The sequence below is a fragment of the Lipophrys pholis genome (assembly GCF_963383615.2).
Source record: "Lipophrys pholis genome assembly, chromosome: 17".
Taxonomy (NCBI): domain Eukaryota; kingdom Metazoa; phylum Chordata; class Actinopteri; order Blenniiformes; family Blenniidae; genus Lipophrys; species Lipophrys pholis.
In genome coordinates, this window is record NC_137643.1 from 14,824,189 (window position 1) to 14,843,611 (window position 19,423).

Genomic DNA, 19,423 nt, shown 5'->3' on the forward strand with positions numbered 1-19,423 from the left:
GAGATCATCGAGGAGATCAAAGCCAAACATAGTGTGTTTTTTTTGCTTTGCCCTCCCCTCAGCTCCTTTGATCTCTTTGAGTGCTATAAATACTCAGATACCTTGCCAATGCAACATTTGCTTGCCAAACAGAGTTTATATGACAGCCAGTCACGAGAGATCATATTTACTCTGTATTGAAGCGCGAGAAATTAAAATTCTTCTTACTACAAGCTAGAATATTTTTGATTCATTTATTTTTGCCCATTTGGACTCATCACGGATCAAGCGGAACTTTTGTCATCTGTTCGCTCTCCGGTGAATCACTTCCAGGCGACAGGGTTGTCACCAGTAAATATGACGGACAGACTACTGGAAACCGTACAAAGACTTCATTCCCGGCTCAGGAAGAATCCAGAGCCCCGAAAGGTAAAAAAAACCAAAGCAAGCGGATGGGACCATTTTGTGAAAATATGAATATGTTATTTCTGGACTTCCGCAGTTTTCCAAAAAAAAACAAAAACAATAACAAGAACTCATTGCATACATAAAGGAAAACAATTGAAGGAATCACTGTCTTAAAGTTTTAAAGGTTGTATCCTATTCTTGTGCGCCCATTCATCTTTAATCTGTCCAGGTTTGATCCCAGCTGATCACAGAGCTCAAGCTGAACAGATCCACCAACCTATCACAGGGCAAACACACAGTCGTGGACAACTAAGCACACTGATAGGCAATTTAGATCAGTAAATAACACAACAGTCTTTGGATTGTGGGATAAAAGGAAACTCGTGGACTGAATAAAAACTCCACCCAAAAACTTCTGACCTTAAAACACAAATGTTTTAGCCACTGCATTACCTATATCCCATCCTTATTTCTTCACACAGTTAAATTCTATTAAGATAATAGTATTTATTTTGACAAGATATCAGTTCAGCATGAATCGGTGAAGCCACTAAGTGGCTGAATGTCTTTCAAGACATATGACCAAGTCCAGTTGTGCATGCATACATTTTTTGTCCCCCGGCAACTCCACTTTCTTCACACAGTCCAAAAATATGCATTTTAGCCCTGTGATGGATTGTTGACCTGTCCAGTGTGTTCCCTTCTTTCGTCCATAGTGTATTCATATGGCATGTTTGATTAGAACATCCAGTATGTTAGTCATAGCGCTGTGGAACATTTAAATTAGAAAATAATCGTTTCCAATCAATCAAACTGCAGACAAATCCACAAAGAAAATCAATACCGAGCATTTTTTTTAATGTGTTTTATTTTATGAACTATTTCTCTTTGTGTTTGGAGCTGCTGAAGACTTTCAGAAGACTTGGGAAGCTCTCCATGACCGTGGACCTTCTGGCGGTAAGAAAGTGTTAATCACAACTTGTAAAACTGGAATAACTTCCTTCTAAAAGAAAAGAGAGAGAAAGGGGGACAATCCACGTCATTGTGACGTTGAAGTGGTGACACAAGAAGGAAACTTGTGAGCAATTTATTGAACTCACAATTGCTGAGTAGTGGAAGGCACAGGAGTATTTCTTTAGAAACATCTGTCTTCCTCAGTCAGCAGTTATTAGCAGTCTCAACATGTCTGACCAGTCAGACTCCTGAGCGGAAGCTGCCAGCGGTACCACAGCAGCTGTACAGTGACCATGTGCAGATTAAATGTCACACACTCCCCATGCAGTTTGTGCTTGATGTCAGTGCGTTCACACAGTTGATAGCGGCACTAGATTTATATTGCAGATAAAGTCTCTTTTGTTTTGCAGCGCAGGAATCTAGTCAGATGTCACAGATTGGAGATTTTAGTCAACGTCTTTGTTATGAATTGATTATGACACAAGGTCCTAGAAACATGCATGAGACGCGTATAAAGCCCTCGCCCATTCTACTGAGGAGCAAGGCCACTCGGCTGAAACACACCGAGCAGTCACACACTCGGATGCTGTTGCTTTGTTGTTTGCTTGTTGTTGTCACACTGTCCAGGTTTGGATTGTTTGTATATCAAGCTGTGGTTATTCTGCTCCTGTTTACGGTTGATGAAATTCCCCTTTGGTTTCTCTTTACGGTTGTGGCGTCACATTTTGGTCATTTTTAAAACAACTGGTGGTTTTTGACATTCAATTTGATTTGTTTTGGTTTGCATGGCACATGCTTTTTGTGTTTTGATAGTTTACTCTTTAATAGTAGCTTCTTTTTTTTTTCCCTTTAGCTGAAGCTCAATACTTTTTTTTTTTCAAGCCTCCACTTATTTTGTTATATCTTTGCTTTGTTCAGTTTGTTTAGTTTACCTATTATTTTTAAGTTGATTGCAGCTGCTTTACTTCTATTTGAGGTTACACTTGAATTAATTCTCATTTTCATTTTACTCCTTTTTTTTTTTTTTTCTTCTCTTGTAGAAAACTGGGGTCCGAAAAACGGTGAATTCTTTTAGAAAACATGAGGGAGTCGGAGACATCGCAAAAAGCCTTGTGGCTAAATGGACGAAGCTGCTTCCTCAGTCTGCAGACAGGTACCTCCTGCATTCTCCATGTCTCAACGTGTAAATGATATGAGTGAGAGAGTGTTCCCATGTTTCATCTCTCAATTTTCAGTATGATGTACAGTCTGTACCTGATTTGAGGATCCTAACCTTTCAGTGTGTAATTCATTAACGTAAAGCTCCAGTTTCTGTTCGGTGCTCTGATGTGTCTAAGGCCTATTTTAGTGATCGATGCAGTTCGTACTCTTTGTGATTAGCAGTGTCCACGACAACCAAGCATCCGCTGCTGAAGACCATGACCTGCAGCTTTAAGGTCAACAAAGGGATTTTTAACTCTTGTTTTTTCATTCTCAGGTCTAACAGACACACAAAAGAGGCCTCCCACAAGGATTCTGCTGGGAACCCCCTCAAAGACAAACATGAAGAGCGGCGTCAGATCAGTGCTGATCAGGGAGGAGATGACGGGAAGAAGCGCAAGAGGGAGCGCAGTCCGGTTGATAAACCTGCCAAGCGCAGCAGGAAATCAACCCCACAGGACAGCAAGAGGGACGAGAGGAAGAAAAGAGGCGAGTTTCACCTTCATTTGAACACTTTTACCCAAGTTCCCAATTAAGCAAAACAATGGTATTTGTGGTAAAAAAACAAACAAAAAAACAACTGTATCCTGATCCAAGTTCCTGAATCTTTGTCCGTTTCCCGATTCTGCTTCCAGACAAACTTTCTTTCTGGTTTCATCAGTTTCAAATTACCTGCCAGGAGAGGATTTTTCCGAAACTCTACTCGCAAAGACCGTCGAAAGCATTTGTAGTTCCTCGGTTGAATAACAATTGAATTAATCCTCACAAAAAGCAGCAGCCAAGTAGAGGAGCAGTCGGTATAAAGATCAGAGCCTCATTTCAAACCCACAAATCAAAAATATCCCCAAAATCAATCAAGTAATTTCAGAACAAATGTTGATCTTTGTGCTGCATTCAGCTCTTTCACTTTATAGCTCTGTATTGGATTAAATAACCAAACTGGCTTTGTTGTATTTGTGTCAGACTTTAAAAAAAACAACAAAAAAAAAAAAAACATAGGTGTTTCGATCACCGCTGCTCAGGGAGACATTTCCATGCATACCTGTGGACATCCACAGGAACAATGTAGACATTCAGTCATTTGGTTTAGACGCTGACTTCTTCTTACCATTTTGTGCCTTCAGGGTTAAAACGAGCGCGGGAGGACTCAGGGTCAGAGGAGGAAGACGTCTTTGAGACGCCCACCATGTCCTTTGAGTCCTGCCTGACATATGATGCCCCGGCTCCAGTAAAGAAGAAGAAAGAACGGACACATCCTCCGTCATCTTCATGGCACAGTTTGCCCTCGGAGTCTTCCTCCTCCTCCTCCTCCTCCTCCTCCTCTTCCGCCAAGGCTCGCAAAGCCAGCAAGGCGAATGGTGGTCAGAGCTCCAAAAGGCCACGCCTGGACCCCAACTCATCAGCAGCTGTGAGACATCCCAAACTGTTTTGAATCTAAAGTTTAGTTTTGTGAGAAAGTTGACACTCTGAGTGATCAGTTTCAAAAATACTTTGATTTCAGGACCCAAAGGGATCTTTTTCACTTTTTAATTTGTTTGTTTTTTTAACTCGCTATTGTTATTGTACGTCGTTCTTAAGTTCTCTGTTCATTAAAGGTAATTAATCACCTTCATACTTCCACGTCCAAGGTGATGTGCTGAGATTGTAGTCCTTGAACCTTAATCATGGTCAGATTTTAAGGACGATCTCACAGTTCGTGATCATCTTGTTTGTGTTAGTGGAGGACTTGCACTTTGAGCACACAAACTGACTTTCAGGATTTCCTGATAATTTCCTAATGTGACTTAATACTTGTTTCCACATGCACGTGTATTATTTTCTAGAGCGATCGATATTGGTCATTGATACATATTTCAGATATACTGTTAGATTTATTTATTAGATTTATTTAGGCAATTTGTTGTTTTACTTTTTAAAATCGAACTACCAACTGTAGTGCTTTAGGTCATTGTGAGATGTTTTAAGTTCTTTTTTTATGTGCTTTGTTCTTTGCAGATTCTTGAAGCTCTTCTAATGAAGCCCACTTCCAGGCTTGAGCTCACAATCACTGTCAAGCCGCGGCCCCCTCGGAGATGCATAGGTGAGGCGCTCACGTCAGAGTACAAGATGTCATGTTAAACTGATACCAAACTTTGAAATTCATGGCATAAAGAGCGGAGCTCAATGTGATATGATGCTCTTTTGTTTTTTCTCATTCAGTTTCTGCACAAAAAGAGGAAAACTGCTTCAAAGGGGAGCGAGTCAACACCAAGACGAGGATGTACTCAGGCTCAAAACCAAAAGTGTCCCAGACGACGACACTGCGCGAGAAGTGGATCCGTACGCTCAAGAACGACATCGACTGTGAGTGGAGCTGCTTCATTAATCTCTGTGGCCGAACTGTGAAAGCACAGCGCTGCGGCGAAGTTTCAGAGCCTTCCCACAAGTGGCGCTGTAGCGGTCAGCTGTCATCTTTTTTTTTGGTGCTGTTGGGGTCAGCGTGTGATCAGAATATGCAAATTACCCTAGTGGTAGGCTACCGGAAGGTTCTACCCTGTCAGAGGTAATTTACATATAAACGAATCGCCAAACAGAAGTAAATTGTTATTTACGGGTTGACAATTACTGATCACTAGCGGTAGGCCACCAAAGTAATGGATTACTGGAGTAATAGATTACTAAGGTAATGTACCAAGTGTAAGTTATGCAAAGCTATAAAGGTTGATTGGAGTAAATAGTCAGTTATCGGCCAACAGCTTTGAGCTAAAAAGGGTCGCCTGACGGGAGGAACCTCCACGGGGTCCAATCGCGAAGGCGGTCCACCAGTGGCACGACCGGTCAACAGGCGTGACGGGTCACTCCTTTGTTGACAACTGCGGGTCAGTGGCGTGACCTACCGAAGCGCCTGTGGACCCACAGGAGGCGACTCGCTGGAGTAACCGGGGAAAAGCTCAAGCTGCGAAGGCGTCACAAATGGCTATTGACCTATCAATGAACAACGGTACTTGATTACGAGTGATGATTAAATTACGGAGAGCAACCTATGATTCAAGTTATCAATGAAACAAACCTGCGATTTGTAAGTCAATAACTGAGGGGAGGCTGAATTACTTCGGTGGAGTGGACCACCGAAGGTGATCTGCAAGTAATTTAGAATGGATTGTTAATCAAACAAGTTTGGTTATTTATCTAATAACAATCGGGAGTAATCAAGGAGGAGTTGGAATTAATTAAGTAAAGTCGGGGTTTACTAATTAAATACAATGAGTTATTTGAATGAGCTAAACCATTGAAATTGAATTAAATGCAGTTAGGATTATTAATTGGATAAACTTGCGCTTTATGAATTAATAATACTGGATAATTGGATGCTGAGATGCACGAAAACCACTTAAAAATGATTAAAAGCACTCTTGAGTATTAATTGAATAAATTGACTAATTTATTAATTAATAAAGCATACAAATTATCTATCTGCAACAAAAATAAATGAACAATAGCTTAGAGACAATTCAAGTTGTGATTAGGTTAACTGGGTAACAGATCAATCAATAATAGTGCGGGTAATTAACCACAGAAAATGCGATGAAACACTTAAAATTATTTAAAAGCAATGCGGGTTATTCCCGTGGAAAACCTGCATTCATTCGCCAACGCCTCCTAGGTGTGTTAAATTACCCAAAGCGTTAAAATCATTGAAATTGATTTAAACCATTCAAACTATTAATCAATTGAATATTACCGTTACTTAATCAAAGTCGGGGCACCAGCTGAAGTTAGGGTCTTAAACGAAACATCAGTCTTAAAAAAGAAAGTTCAATTAAAATGTTTAAATTATTATTTCTGATTGAAATGATAATCGCAATTTAACTGAAGCAGGAAAGGAAGGCTGTAAATCCGAGCACTGACTGTTACAACCAGCAGTTGTCGCTGAAAAGCACACAAAAACCACCAAGAATCGTTCAATTCAACTATTAAGTGTTTATTAACAAACGTCTATTCCTAAATCATCAATCTATGAATCACATCTAATCAATAAACATCAAGCAAGATCTCATAAAACAACACAATACAAAACAAAGCCAGCTAATAAAGTGTGTGTGTGTGTGTGTGAGTGTGTGTGTGTGTGTGTGTGTTCGAGTGTGGGGGAGCGATGTGTGTGAGTGGGTGTGTGTGTGTTCGAGTGTGGGGAGCGATGTGTGTGTGTGCGTGTGCGGGTTTGTGGAGCGAAAGGGGCGTGACTTGGTGAGAGGGTAATGACCACGAACGTCCACCAGAGGGAGGTAGACGTCGGCGGTCCGGTGTAATCACCCGATCTGGCCACTAGGTGCGCGTCGGCGCGCGGGGCAGTTGTGATGACTTAATGCAACCACCAGATGGCGGTACGAGCGGTTGCAATTACCCACGCGACTACCAGAGGGCGCCAAACGGCTCGGCGACCCGGCGAGGAAATCGATGTGATTACCCACCCGGTCACCAGAGGCGCTCGGCGTGCTCTGCCTGGGATAGCGTGACGTCACTGAGCTCCGCACGGGCCGTAGCCGTCGGGAGCGCGCCGGATTCCTTGTGGCCGAGAAATCCGAGCCGCAGTGAACTACACACGGTCCCAGGGACGCACTGAAAGGAGGCGCTTGGAGGCAGCGGCGGCCGTACCGTGCGCTGGTTAGTGAACAGGGAAACAGAGGAGAAGAGGAGAGAGAGAGAGGAGAGAGGAGAGAGGAGGGGGTGTCTGACTGTGTACACTGACGCGACCGCCTCAGCTTACACGTACAGAGTCCAAAAACGGCTGTTCAGGCAGATATGGACTCTGGGAGCAGAAGCGTGAGCTGAGGATGAGGAGGCTCGCGCGTGCGTGCGATGATTCGCGTGGATGGCCGTCCACGCGTAGACACAAAAGTACTCAGAAACAGGGATCGGCGTCCCAAAGTTACAAGTACCAACAATAAACACACAGCAATAATAATATCACGTTATTCTAATTCCTGCCCAGACTCTAAGCCTTACTTGGTTGGACGAGGGGGAAACGTGCTTCCGTGGCCAGGTGAAATCCGTCGATTTGTGGCCGCGGGCGGTTCTCTGGCGTCCCAGAAAATAGAGACCTGACGTGGACTACGGAGGGGAAACCCGTAGTGTGATCCGAGGGGCGATCAGCAGCTTCTTGCGATGAGGGGGGGAGTGAAGAAGCGATGCTCAGGTCGGTCTGCAGACGAGCGTGCGGTTGCAGCGCGCGCTCGGGGTCCGGAGGATGCAAACAAAAAAAAGGAAGAAAAAAAGAAGGGGAAACCAAAAATAAAGGGAATTCCCGCTTTTCTTGAGCTCGTCCAGCGAGGTGAAGAAAATTCAGGCCCGGTCCAGGTGCGTTAACACGAGGCGCTTTGTCTCCTTACGAAAAGGTGCGTCTGGGTTGACGCGATTTCGTTTTGGAAGAGGCTGGATCTCTTCCCGGGCCTGAATTTATACCGTTATGATGTCTTCCGGGCTCCCCGCGGCGTTGGCCGTGGTTCAGCCAATCCACGCGGGGTTGGCTTGCGCGTCACCGGGCCGGTGACCCGGTGATGACGGGATTTTGGGTCCCCCTGCCGTCGAGCTGCAGTGCCGCAGCTAGAGGAGGGGGGACCCGGGGGCCCCCCAGGGGGGGGTCATGTGATCAATGGCGAATTTTCCAGGGTTGAGCACATGGTTTCTTTGTTCTCAAAGAAACGTGGCTCACCCCCCTCCTCGCCCCCCCCCCCTTCCTCATGAGGGTGAGTGAACAAAGGATTTTGGCTCCAACATCCCCCCTTTGTTCCGAAGAGTGGGATGCAGGTCACAGTCTTTGGAGCAAACCTGGGCCGAACAATCCATAGAATCTGTGAACGTCCCCATGTCCTGTGAAACATACTGTCCTTCTCTGTCCACCAGTTCACATGTGAGGTTATTTCCTGAGCAGGCTGGGCTAGTCTGGGCAGGCTAAGGCTAGTCTGGGCAGACTTACTATTTCTATTCTAACTATCTAAGCACACATACATTTCATTTCTTAAGGGTCGTCACCAGTGAACATGAAAGAGGTAGGAAAGGGACAGGAGAGTGAGAAATAGGAAGGGAACGGGTGGTTAGGAAAAGGGTTAGTAGGCCGTGCCTTCACCTCTTGGTTGGGTGAGGGCTGGCCTATTGTGTGTTTGTGGATGGGCCCACAAAACGTGGCGAGACCAGGGTCAGGGAATCCAGTCGGGCCTGTAGTTTCTGGATGTACTTGTACATCGCGTACGCCACTACGGCCGTGATGATCCAGCCACTGAGCAACATTCCGAGCGCTGCCATGCTGATGGGATGGTCTTGGTATGGGTGTCCACCTGCCCGCCTAGGGAAAGTGGCTGAGAGCCCTGTGGGCTTTAAATTGAATTTAATCAATTTGGTTCCCTCAGCCAGAAGCTGGCTTTGGAGGGTGGCATCAATTGTGAAATTGTGCCCGACGAATGCATCCATCATCTCAATCTCCACCTCGTGTCGGTCGGCATCGAGATGATGGAGGATTATGTCGTCAATGTGTACTGTAGCCCCTGGTGGGACATTGAGGAATATTGTTTGATTGGGCAGGGTGAGCTTGGTGGCTATATCATGGCGGTCGTAGGACATGGTCGCTTCAGAATGAGGTGTGTTGACGAGCCATCGACTACCTGCTCTCTCTACTCTGGTCTCGGTTCCTTCATCTTTGATGGACAAACTACCTTGACATTTCTGCTCCGGGGCGTCTGCCCTCAGCCCACATAGATAGTTGGTGACATCTCTAATGAAAGGGTTGCTGGGACAGATCCAGTGAATGTCTTTGGTGTTTGTGCACATGCTGAGATTGGGGACCAGGTAGAGTGAGGGGTTGTCGTCGTGGTAGGCGAGTGTGGGTGGCGTTCGGAGGTGTACGTGTGTGTTACCCTCCCAGAATCCCACATTCAATACGGTTTTTAACGGTACACATTCTGCTTTTCAATGATTGGTAGGTTTAGGATAAATCCTAACTCTAGGTTCTGTGGGTTCACAGAGATCGGAATAGCACTGCCGAGACTATATGCCAGATGTACCTGTGAAGGTTGTACAACAGTGGTGGTAGTGGTCTTGAGAATCTGTTCAACCAGTGTTAGTGGAACTAAGTACGTGGGGATCTTCCCGGTACTGAGGCTACTCACGGAGGAACTGACTTCTCTAAGGAGATCTTGCATAAGATCCCTGACTATTCGCACATACGTTATGTCCTCACTGACGATACTTGACAAGGTTGTTAAGGCATGCAAGGTGTTATTGATTAAAGCAGAATGCAAGTTTACAGTGAGTATGGTTCCCTGAACCGTTTTGGTCAAGCCTTGTAACTGTTCACTCTGTATTAGGAGTCTCTGTTGGATTTCCGGCATTTCTTCTTCGAGTTCCCCGACATGTCTCTGAAGGGCCTTCAGGCTGACCGAGTTGGCTGCGGAGAGGCCAATCGAGAACAGCGAGCCGATGCCTGCTGCTGCGGAGAGCAGTGCACCGAGGAACCGCTTGGGTCGCTTACCGTCGCTGAGGGTTGAACCACAGATTGCCTCCTGTGCGAGGGCTTCGTGACGAGCAATGGTGATCATGCGGGTGGGGAACGTGTACAACACCTTGTCGAGTGTCTGCGGCGACCCTGCAGCAAGCAGGCGATGGCTGTGCTGCACTTGGACAAGGAGTGCGTTGTGTTGGCACAGATCCTTTAGAAGATCGGCATCAATGGCAGATTTCTCTGACCACAGAGCCAAGAGTGTCTCTGGGACCAAGGTCCCATTCAGGTGTACCCCCCCCACGATGTGGGGATTGTATAGTGGAGATCCATCGTTCGCCAGTGCGCATAGGAATGATGGGTGCTCTCTCAGAGACTGATAGCTCCTAGACTGCCGCGACTGCTGGCCGTCAGGGAGCATGACGAGAGGGGTGTTTGAGCCAGATTCTTTGGAAGGCGTACACATGGGATTAGAACTTCTGGACTCGATGGCAGCGTTCATGCTGTCAGAAGAGGGAGGGTCCATGTCTGGACCGATTCGAGTCGGGTTGCGTACTTGGGCCCAAAGGTACCCGCGACGGCAATCGATCAGTGGGGCTAATCGGTTAAGGAGATCTTGGCCAATGAGTAATGGTTCTGTGTCCAGCGTGGTGACATAGATGGGATGCACCAAAGACATCTCTTGGAAAGTGACATCCACCCAGACGCGTTGGGTGATGGGTGAAGTGTCCTGAGTGAAGCTTCTGATGTTAATGCTGCAAGCTTCGACCTGCAGTGGCTTTCCAAGAGACAGCAGAGCTCTCGCAAGCTCGGCGAAGGTGGCTGAACACATTAGGCTTATTTCGGACCCGGAATCTAACAGCGCGAGGGCGTTTACACATCCTCCCACCACCACGGATGTGTAGATGCGGTTGGCGTTCTCTCGGTGCACGAGATTGCCTAAGAAAGTCAGGAACGGCAAATCGGTGGACTGGGAAGCTGTCGTTCTTGAACGTTCTCCCGCCTCACCTGTTTCTCCCCCCCACCCGACAAGGTAAACCTTGTTTGTGGTGGGTCGGGGCCGCCGCTCTAGTCAGGAGGGAGGGGGCCTACGTCCCCGTCCCCTTGAGGGGGGGTGGCGCCCCCTTTGGTTGGACAGGTCCAAGTTCTGTACAGCCTCTTTGATGCAGGTTTGAACCCACTGCTGTAGCTCAGTCTTTAACTGGTCAGCTCTGTAGCGACCGTGGTCCCTTTCCGAACCTTTCATTTTCCACTTTGAATTCGGGTCGGGCCCTTTCTTCGGTTGGAAGTTTTGTTCTGACCTGGCCCATTCTCCACCCTTTTGATTCTGTTGTCCCCCCTTTTGATTTGGTTGTGCGCCTTTCTGCTCAGACGGAGAGGGTGTACCAGACCCTCCTCCAGCATTCGTTCTGGGTGTCGGCAACTCATCGCCCTCAAGCCTCAAATCCGTGTTTTCCCTTGGCTCCATTTCCAGGACCCTCTGGTCAATGTCAGGCTTCTTACCCGGGCATTGACGCAATTCCCACACCATCTGCGCGTGCTGGCGCAGTTCCTTCATGGTGGGTTTGGCGGTCCTGCAAAATAGAGCCACATCGAACCTCCCACTGTCGTGGAGGTTGTTGACAAACAGAGACTTGAAGGCGTGATCTTCCTCCAACCCCGGTGCATTGCGGCCTTGGAAGTAGGCCACTCGTAGGCGCCTGTAATACTCCTTTGGAGGTTCAGACTTCCGTTGGGTGATCGCGAATGCACCAAACGTTGCCGAAGCAGGGTCATTGTACAATGAATACTCTTCCCGGAGAGCCTGGCAGAGGGTGGAGTACCGGTCTCGGGTGTCTGGCGGCAGGGATTCCATGAAAACATGGACTGTTCTGGACGTTGTTTTCCAGAGAAGCTTTAGCTTCTCCCGCATGGAAGGACGTGCGATGTCGAGGAGGCAGCGTTCAACCTCACGGAGGTAGTCCTCGATACTCGCGTCCTTGTTGCTCGGGTCAAAGCGTTCGATGTCCTTTGCGAGGGATTCGAGCTGGCGGGTCCGGACATCCCACCCCCTCACGGGACTGGGGCCGTCAGAGTCCTCTGACGACAGTTCCCCGTGGACTGCTGTCTGACGCGGGTCGGGGCCGCTAGGGCCATACAAGGGAGGTCTACTGGGGTGTAGAGGCACCCTCCTGGACCCCTGCTCCCGACTGCTAGCGTCGCGTGGGGGCTGCAGATGGGAAGGAGTGGCGGAGTCGTCGAAGCGCACCGTGCTGCGGCTGCGCGTGGGCTGAAAAGAATCACCATCTAAGCTATATGAGGCGTCATACCTCTGCGTTGTGGCGCATGAGGAGTCGATAGTGCCAGACCTCTCTGGCGAAGCCAGATTACGACGACCCCAATTAGGGTCACGTTGCGCACCTAGGGTGGCAGTGTAAAGCTGGTGTCGGAGATTTTCTTCCCTCTCCATGCCCATCGCGATTAGCGACTGAGCTTCTTCTAGGTTTTCCTTTAACTCCTGGATCTGAGGCTCACTCTCTAGTGTGCACTCATCGACCTTCGTCTCCTTATGAGGAGGCAGAGCCCGTTGCTTCTCGGGCTCTGAAGGCTGATCCTCGTCCTTGGAGGCGTCCAGCTCCTGTCGGAGGCGAGCGTTGTCCTTGGATAGCCTCTGGTTGTCCAGACGCAGCCGATCCGTACGCTCCTCCGCCTCCTTTGACTGTAGCTCTGCTCTACGCTGGTAGAGCAGGCTGATCTGGCCCAGGACGTCCGGCACTGTACGTGCCGGCTTGTCCCCTGGGTTGTTGACAAAACTTACCAGCTCTCGGATCTTTTCTTCGCAAATCTCAACGCTGTAGCGTTCGAGATTTGCTTTCTCCTCCAAGGAGAGACGGACGAGGTGGGACACCACGTCTCGTATGGCCGGCTCAGTTAGCACCGGCGGAGCCTCGGCTCCCTGTGCCCGGGAACTCTTACCCTCCATTGAGTGGTTGAGATTTACGCCCGAAGTCAACAACGTTAGCTGTGGTTAACGGCAAATTAGCTTTGCTACTGCACAGGTAACGGCTGTACCTGTGTCTTACAAACCTCTCGGTTTCGTTAATTGCTCGAGCTGCACCCTATCCAAGTTAGTCAGATGCGTCTAACACCTTGGCGAGCAATATTGTTAGTGTCTATTAATCGTAGTCAGAAATCTTAACACAGCGTGTTAATCATGCGTAGAATGCAGGGAAAGCAAGGCACTAACCACTTCACAACTGATTTCACACCACAAGTGACTTTGTTCGACAGTGCTGAAAAAGTGTATCTTGAAAACCAATTCTGGGAGAATAAAGTTAACGGCTACACCTTAAGTGAACGATTCAGGATTATTTTGTGCAGTTATTCGTAACAATGCTGGTTTACAACAGCCTCACACGGGGCACCATTATGTTGGGGTCAGCGTGTGATCAGAATATGCAAATTACCCTAGTGGTAGGCTACCGGAAGGTTCTACCCTGTCAGAGGTAATTTACATATAAACGAATCGCCAAACAGAAGTAAATTGTTATTTACGGGTTGACAATTACTGATCACTAGCGGTAGGCCACCAAAGTAATGGATTACTGGAGTAATAGATTACTAAGGTAATGTACCAAGTGTAAGTTATGCAAAGCTATAAAGGTTGATTGGAGTAAATAGTCAGTTATCGGCCAACAGCTTTGAGCTAAAAAGGGTCGCCTGACGGGAGGAACCTCCACGGGGTCCAATCGCGAAGGCGGTCCACCAGTGGCACGACCGGTCAACAGGCGTGACGGGTCACTCCTTTGTTGACAACTGCGGGTCAGTGGCGTGACCTACCGAAGCGCCTGTGGACCCACAGGAGGCGACTCGCTGGAGTAACCGGGGAAAAGCTCAAGCTGCGAAGGCGTCACAAATGGCTATTGACCTATCAATGAACAACGGTACTTGATTACGAGTGATGATTAAATTACGGAGAGCAACCTATGATTCAAGTTATCAATGAAACAAACCTGCGATTTGTAAGTCAATAACTGAGGGGAGGCTGAATTACTTCGGTGGAGTGGACCACCGAAGGTGATCTGCAAGTAATTTAGAATGGATTGTTAATCAAACAAGTTTGGTTATTTATCTAATAACAATCGGGAGTAATCAAGGAGGAGTTGGAATTAATTAAGTAAAGTCGGGGTTTACTAATTAAATACAATGAGTTATTTGAATGAGCTAAACCATTGAAATTGAATTAAATGCAGTTAGGATTATTAATTGGATAAACTTGCGCTTTATGAATTAATAATACTGGATAATTGGATGCTGAGATGCACGAAAACCACTTAAAAATGATTAAAAGCACTCTTGAGTATTAATTGAATAAATTGACTAATTTATTAATTAATAAAGCATACACATTATCTATCTGCAACAAAAATAAATGAACAATAGCTTAGAGACAATTCAAGTTGTGATTAGGTTAACTGGGTAACAGATCAATCAATAATAGTGCGGGTAATTAACCACAGAAAATGCGATGAAACACTTAAAATTATTTAAAAGCAATGCGGGTTATTCCCGTGGAAAACCTGCATTCATTCGCCAACGCCTCCTAGGTGTGTTAAATTACCCAAAGCGTTAAAATCATTGAAATTGATTTAAACCATTCAAACTATTAATCAATTGAATATTACCGTTACTTAATCAAAGTCGGGGCACCAGCTGAAGTTAGGGTCTTAAACGAAACATCAGTCTTAAAAAAGAAAGTTCAATTAAAATGTTTAAATTATTATTTCTGATTGAAATGATAATCGCAATTTAACTGAAGCAGGAAAGGAAGGCTGTAAATCCGAGCACTGACTGTTACAACCAGCAGTTGTCGCTGAAAAGCACACAAAAACCACCAAGAATCGTTCAATTCAACTATTAAGTGTTTATTAACAAACGTCTATTCCTAAATCATCAATCTATGAATCACATCTAATCAATAAACATCAAGCAAGATCTCATAAAACAACACAATACAAAACAAAGCCAGCTAATAAAGTGTGTGTGTGTGTGTGTGAGTGTGTGTGTGTGTGTGTGTGTTCGAGTGTGGGGGAGCGATGTGTGTGAGTGGGTGTGTGTGTGTTCGAGTGTGGGGAGCGATGTGTGTGTGTGCGTGTGCGGGTTTGTGGAGCGAAAGGGGCGTGACTTGGTGAGAGGGTAATGACCACGAACGTCCACCAGAGGGAGGTAGACGTCGGCGGTCCGGTGTAATCACCCGATCTGGCCACTAGGTGCGCGTCGGCGCGCGGGGCAGTTGTGATGACTTAATGCAACCACCAGATGGCGGTACGAGCGGTTGCAATTACCCACGCGACTACCAGAGGGCGCCAAACGGCTCGGCGACCCGGCGAGGAAATCGATGTGATTACCCACCCGGTCACCAGAGGCGCTCGGCGTGCTCTGCCTGGGATAGCGTGACGTCACTGAGCTCCGCACGGGCCGTAGCCGTCGGGAGCGCGCCGGATTCCTTGTGGCCGAGAAATCCGAGCCGCAGTGAACTACACACGGTCCCAGGGACGCACTGAAAGGAGGCGCTTGGAGGCAGCGGCGGCCGTACCGTGCGCTGGTTAGTGAACAGGGAAACAGAGGAGAAGAGGAGAGAGAGAGAGGAGAGAGGAGAGAGGAGGGGGTGTCTGACTGTGTACACTGACGCGACCGCCTCAGCTTACACGTACAGAGTCCAAAAACGGCTGTTCAGGCAGATATGGACTCTGGGAGCAGAAGCGTGAGCTGAGGATGAGGAGGCTCGCGCGTGCGTGCGATGATTCGCGTGGATGGCCGTCCACGCGTAGACACAAAAGTACTCAGAAACAGGGATCGGCGTCCCAAAGTTACAAGTACCAACAATAAACACACAGCAATAATAATATCACGTTATTCTAATTCCTGCCCAGACTCTAAGCCTTACTTGGTTGGACGAGGGGGAAACGTGCTTCCGTGGCCAGGTGAAATCCGTCGATTTGTGGCCGCGGGCGGTTCTCTGGCGTCCCAGAAAATAGAGACCTGACGTGGACTACGGAGGGGAAACCCGTAGTGTGATCCGAGGGGCGATCAGCAGCTTCTTGCGATGAGGGGGGGAGTGAAGAAGCGATGCTCAGGTCGGTCTGCAGACGAGCGTGCGGTTGCAGCGCGCGCTCGGGGTCCGGAGGATGCAAACAAAAAAAAGGAAGAAAAAAAGAAGGGGAAACCAAAAATAAAGGGAATTCCCGCTTTTCTTGAGCTCGTCCAGCGAGGTGAAGAAAATTCAGGCCCGGTCCAGGTGCGTTAACACGAGGCGCTTTGTCTCCTTACGAAAAGGTGCGTCTGGGTTGACGCGATTTCGTTTTGGAAGAGGCTGGATCTCTTCCCGGGCCTGAATTTATACCGTTATGATGTCTTCCGGGCTCCCCGCGGCGTTGGCCGTGGTTCAGCCAATCCACGCGGGGTTGGCTTGCGCGTCACCGGGCCGGTGACCCGGTGATGACGGGATTTTGGGTCCCCCTGCCGTCGAGCTGCAGTGCCGCAGCTAGAGGAGGGGGGACCCGGGGGCCCCCCAGGGGGGGGTCATGTGATCAATGGCGAATTTTCCAGGGTTGAGCACATGGTTTCTTTGTTCTCAAAGAAACGTGGCTCACCCCCCTCCTCGCCCCCCCCCCCTTCCTCATGAGGGTGAGTGAACAAAGGATTTTGGCTCCAACAGTGCACACATCAAAATACTAGCATAGTGTTCAAACCTACACTGCGCCCTTGTCTCCAAACTCAACTGGAGTAATGTGTGCAGGTGTGAGAACACCTGAAGTGTGTCTGTATTCCCTTACAAGCCTGTCATCACCCAATGCAAAATGCTGCACCAACATTTCCGGTACATGTTCTGTTTCAGCCATCGATGAGATGGGCGATGTGCCCTTTGACGTCTTGAAGCCTGTCCTGGCGCAATGCACCCCTGAGCAACTGCACCGCGTCCAGCAGAGCAACCCGGTAACTTGTTTCCCAATGTTTTAACCCCCCCCCCCAACAACAACAAAAAAATTATTCTCTGTAGCTTTTCTACACCATTATTTTAAAGGTTTGTTCATTGGTCTGATTGAAAGGAAAGTGTATCCAGCTGGGCTGGTTACATGTTTTGACAATAGATGCAGGTAGTTTGGATAAAACTGTAGTCCAAACAGAGTTAAACTACTTAATTTGCATCGTTATCGCCAATAAATCCTGATAGAAACTGCTGAATGAAGCTACGTTGATGCACATGTTTTTGATGGGATTGCACTGAAGAACATTTGCTACTTGTGAAAAGTACACGGTGACAAATGATGTATACCTCTGGCTCAATCATCGCGTCTGTCCGTCAGTGAAAACGACCCCCTCATCGACCCAGTTCACTGACACAGATTCAGGTTTAAATTTCAGGAGGTCCTGCTCATGACACAAAGGTGGCGGTTCTGATGGCTCTCCTCCTCGCTCTCCTCGTTCAGGGTTTCCCGGAGGACTTTGACGAGCTCTGGCTGTGTCACTGCATTCGTGACTTCAAGCATGAGACTCCTCTGGAGAACGAGTCCTGGAGGGAGTGTTATTGGCGGGTACACGGCGAGCGTCAGCAGCGACTGAAGGCGCTCACGTCTCGCATCGCTTATGGACAGGCCACCAAGCACAAAGGCAAGCGGGTCATTTACTGATTGATGCTCTGCGAAATTCAAACTGCTGATTTATTTTTTCGTTTTTCAGTTTGACGTAGGTGCTTTAAAAAACAAAAATACAAAACACAATTTTCTCTTGTTTACTCTTATGCAACTTGTGACAAAAAATAGTATTGATTCCTGCTGTTAGTTGGTGTAACTATTAACTTATCATCCCCAATCCTGTCAGCTGTGAGAGGGTTAGGAATATACTGCTGAACAGGTGCAACGGAATAACGGCTAATGTATGAAACATGAAAAATAAGAAGCGAGCCAAAATCTAAACATTCAGTCAAATTCCAAAGGTCAGGACAAAAGCTGGATGGAGACCTGGTTTAACAATGCATATCTGAGCTCTGCTTCGCCACATTACCTTCTTACTCTGGATATTCAGTGTTTCAATGAGTACGTTTACTCCCACAGTACGGCAGGTGAAGCTGATCGACGCCAAGCCGCCGCCTGACGTTCTCCTCCTGCAGAAGAAGTTTGGCACCACCAGCAACTCACCGGCCTCGTCCGTCGCAGCTGCTGCTCCCATCAAGTCAGTAAATCCACAAGATGTCATTGTGCTTTACTTCCTCTGTAGCGGGTGAAGAAACGTATCCTCAGTAGTTTATCAGCAAGGCACACGGGGTGCAGCCTCATTGTTAAACCTAACAAGTGTTTGGTCTGCAGGGAGAAGCTTAATCATCCGAAGCTCAGGAAAGACATAAAAACTTTGTCTTCTCCTCGTGGTGCTCTACAGAATCAGGCCAGCTTCAGATTTTTTCTGGTGAATTCAGCCGTTTGTCATCAGAAGAAAGCTCCAAACAGAAGGCGACTTAAGAACTTATTTAAACTTTATTCAGTTATAACAACAAAAAAACAATTACACTCTGCAGTCTTGTATCTCTTATTTATGTTAACCTAAACAACTTCACCTGGATTTTGTGGCAAATAAAAAAAAATAAAAAATGGTTTTACTTCAGTAAAACCAATCAGAAGAACCCAGTTCTCAATTACCTTTAGGGGCGCTGTGACTCACCAAACACAACAAAAAAGCAGAAGAAGACAGACCACATAGAAATGTAGAAGTAGACATCTGCACATAAACCTCTATTTATAACTCTAGTTTTATAGGTCTATGGCCCCGCTCCACCTGCATCTAGCTTTTGCAGCTCGACCGGAGCTTGTAATTCGTGATTGTTGTGGTTATTATGTGACGTTGTGGACCGTGGTGGGGGGGGGGGGCGATTACGTCATCTTATTTCCACGGATGAACGTCTGTGCTGGGCGTACTCCGCCGCATGTTTACTTTTTAGATGTCTTATCAAATTAGTTGTGTTAAACGAAGCTCTGGTGCTCCACCTCTCGGGACTGTGGCGAAGCAAATAGTACAACTGGCCGCTGGACTAGTTTCGTTGTCAACCTTAAAATACCTCCAGACTGCTCACATTTTAGCCACTCAATGACTTTAGGCTGCTAAACCTCAGCATACGGCAGGTCGCAAACGGGGCTCGCTTTACGGCAGCTGACGTGAAAAAGGTTTGTTTTGGCTTTTTTTTTTAGATCGGCGGGGTGATCGGCTGGATTTGCCGATTCCCGATCACTCACAAATCACCAATATCGGCCTCGATCCGATACCTACTGATCTGATCGGGACATTCCAAGTGTTAAATGCCTGAAATTAATAAACAACAAAATTATAAACAGAGCAATATCTATTAATGCTTGCAATGAGCCAAGGTCTGCAAACTGCAGCAGA

The 19,423-nt window shown here is 47.2% G+C and overlaps 1 protein-coding gene across 1 annotated transcript; it reads left to right on the forward strand.

Annotated features, from left to right (window-relative positions):
* Nucleotides 1-336: 336 nt before the first annotated feature.
* LOC308122960 (elongin-A-like) lies at nt 337-18,272 on the forward strand (the record flags this gene model as incomplete). Its single annotated transcript, XM_080485143.1, has 10 exons — nt 337-408; nt 1,288-1,344; nt 2,382-2,494; nt 2,819-3,030; nt 3,666-3,949; nt 4,537-4,621; nt 4,756-4,884; nt 16,887-16,984; nt 17,479-17,659; nt 18,103-18,272. The coding sequence occupies 10 exons, from the start codon at nt 337-339 to the stop codon at nt 18,270-18,272; spliced, it is 1,401 nt and encodes a 466-aa protein (XP_080341269.1).
* Nucleotides 18,273-19,423: the final 1,151 nt, after the last annotated feature.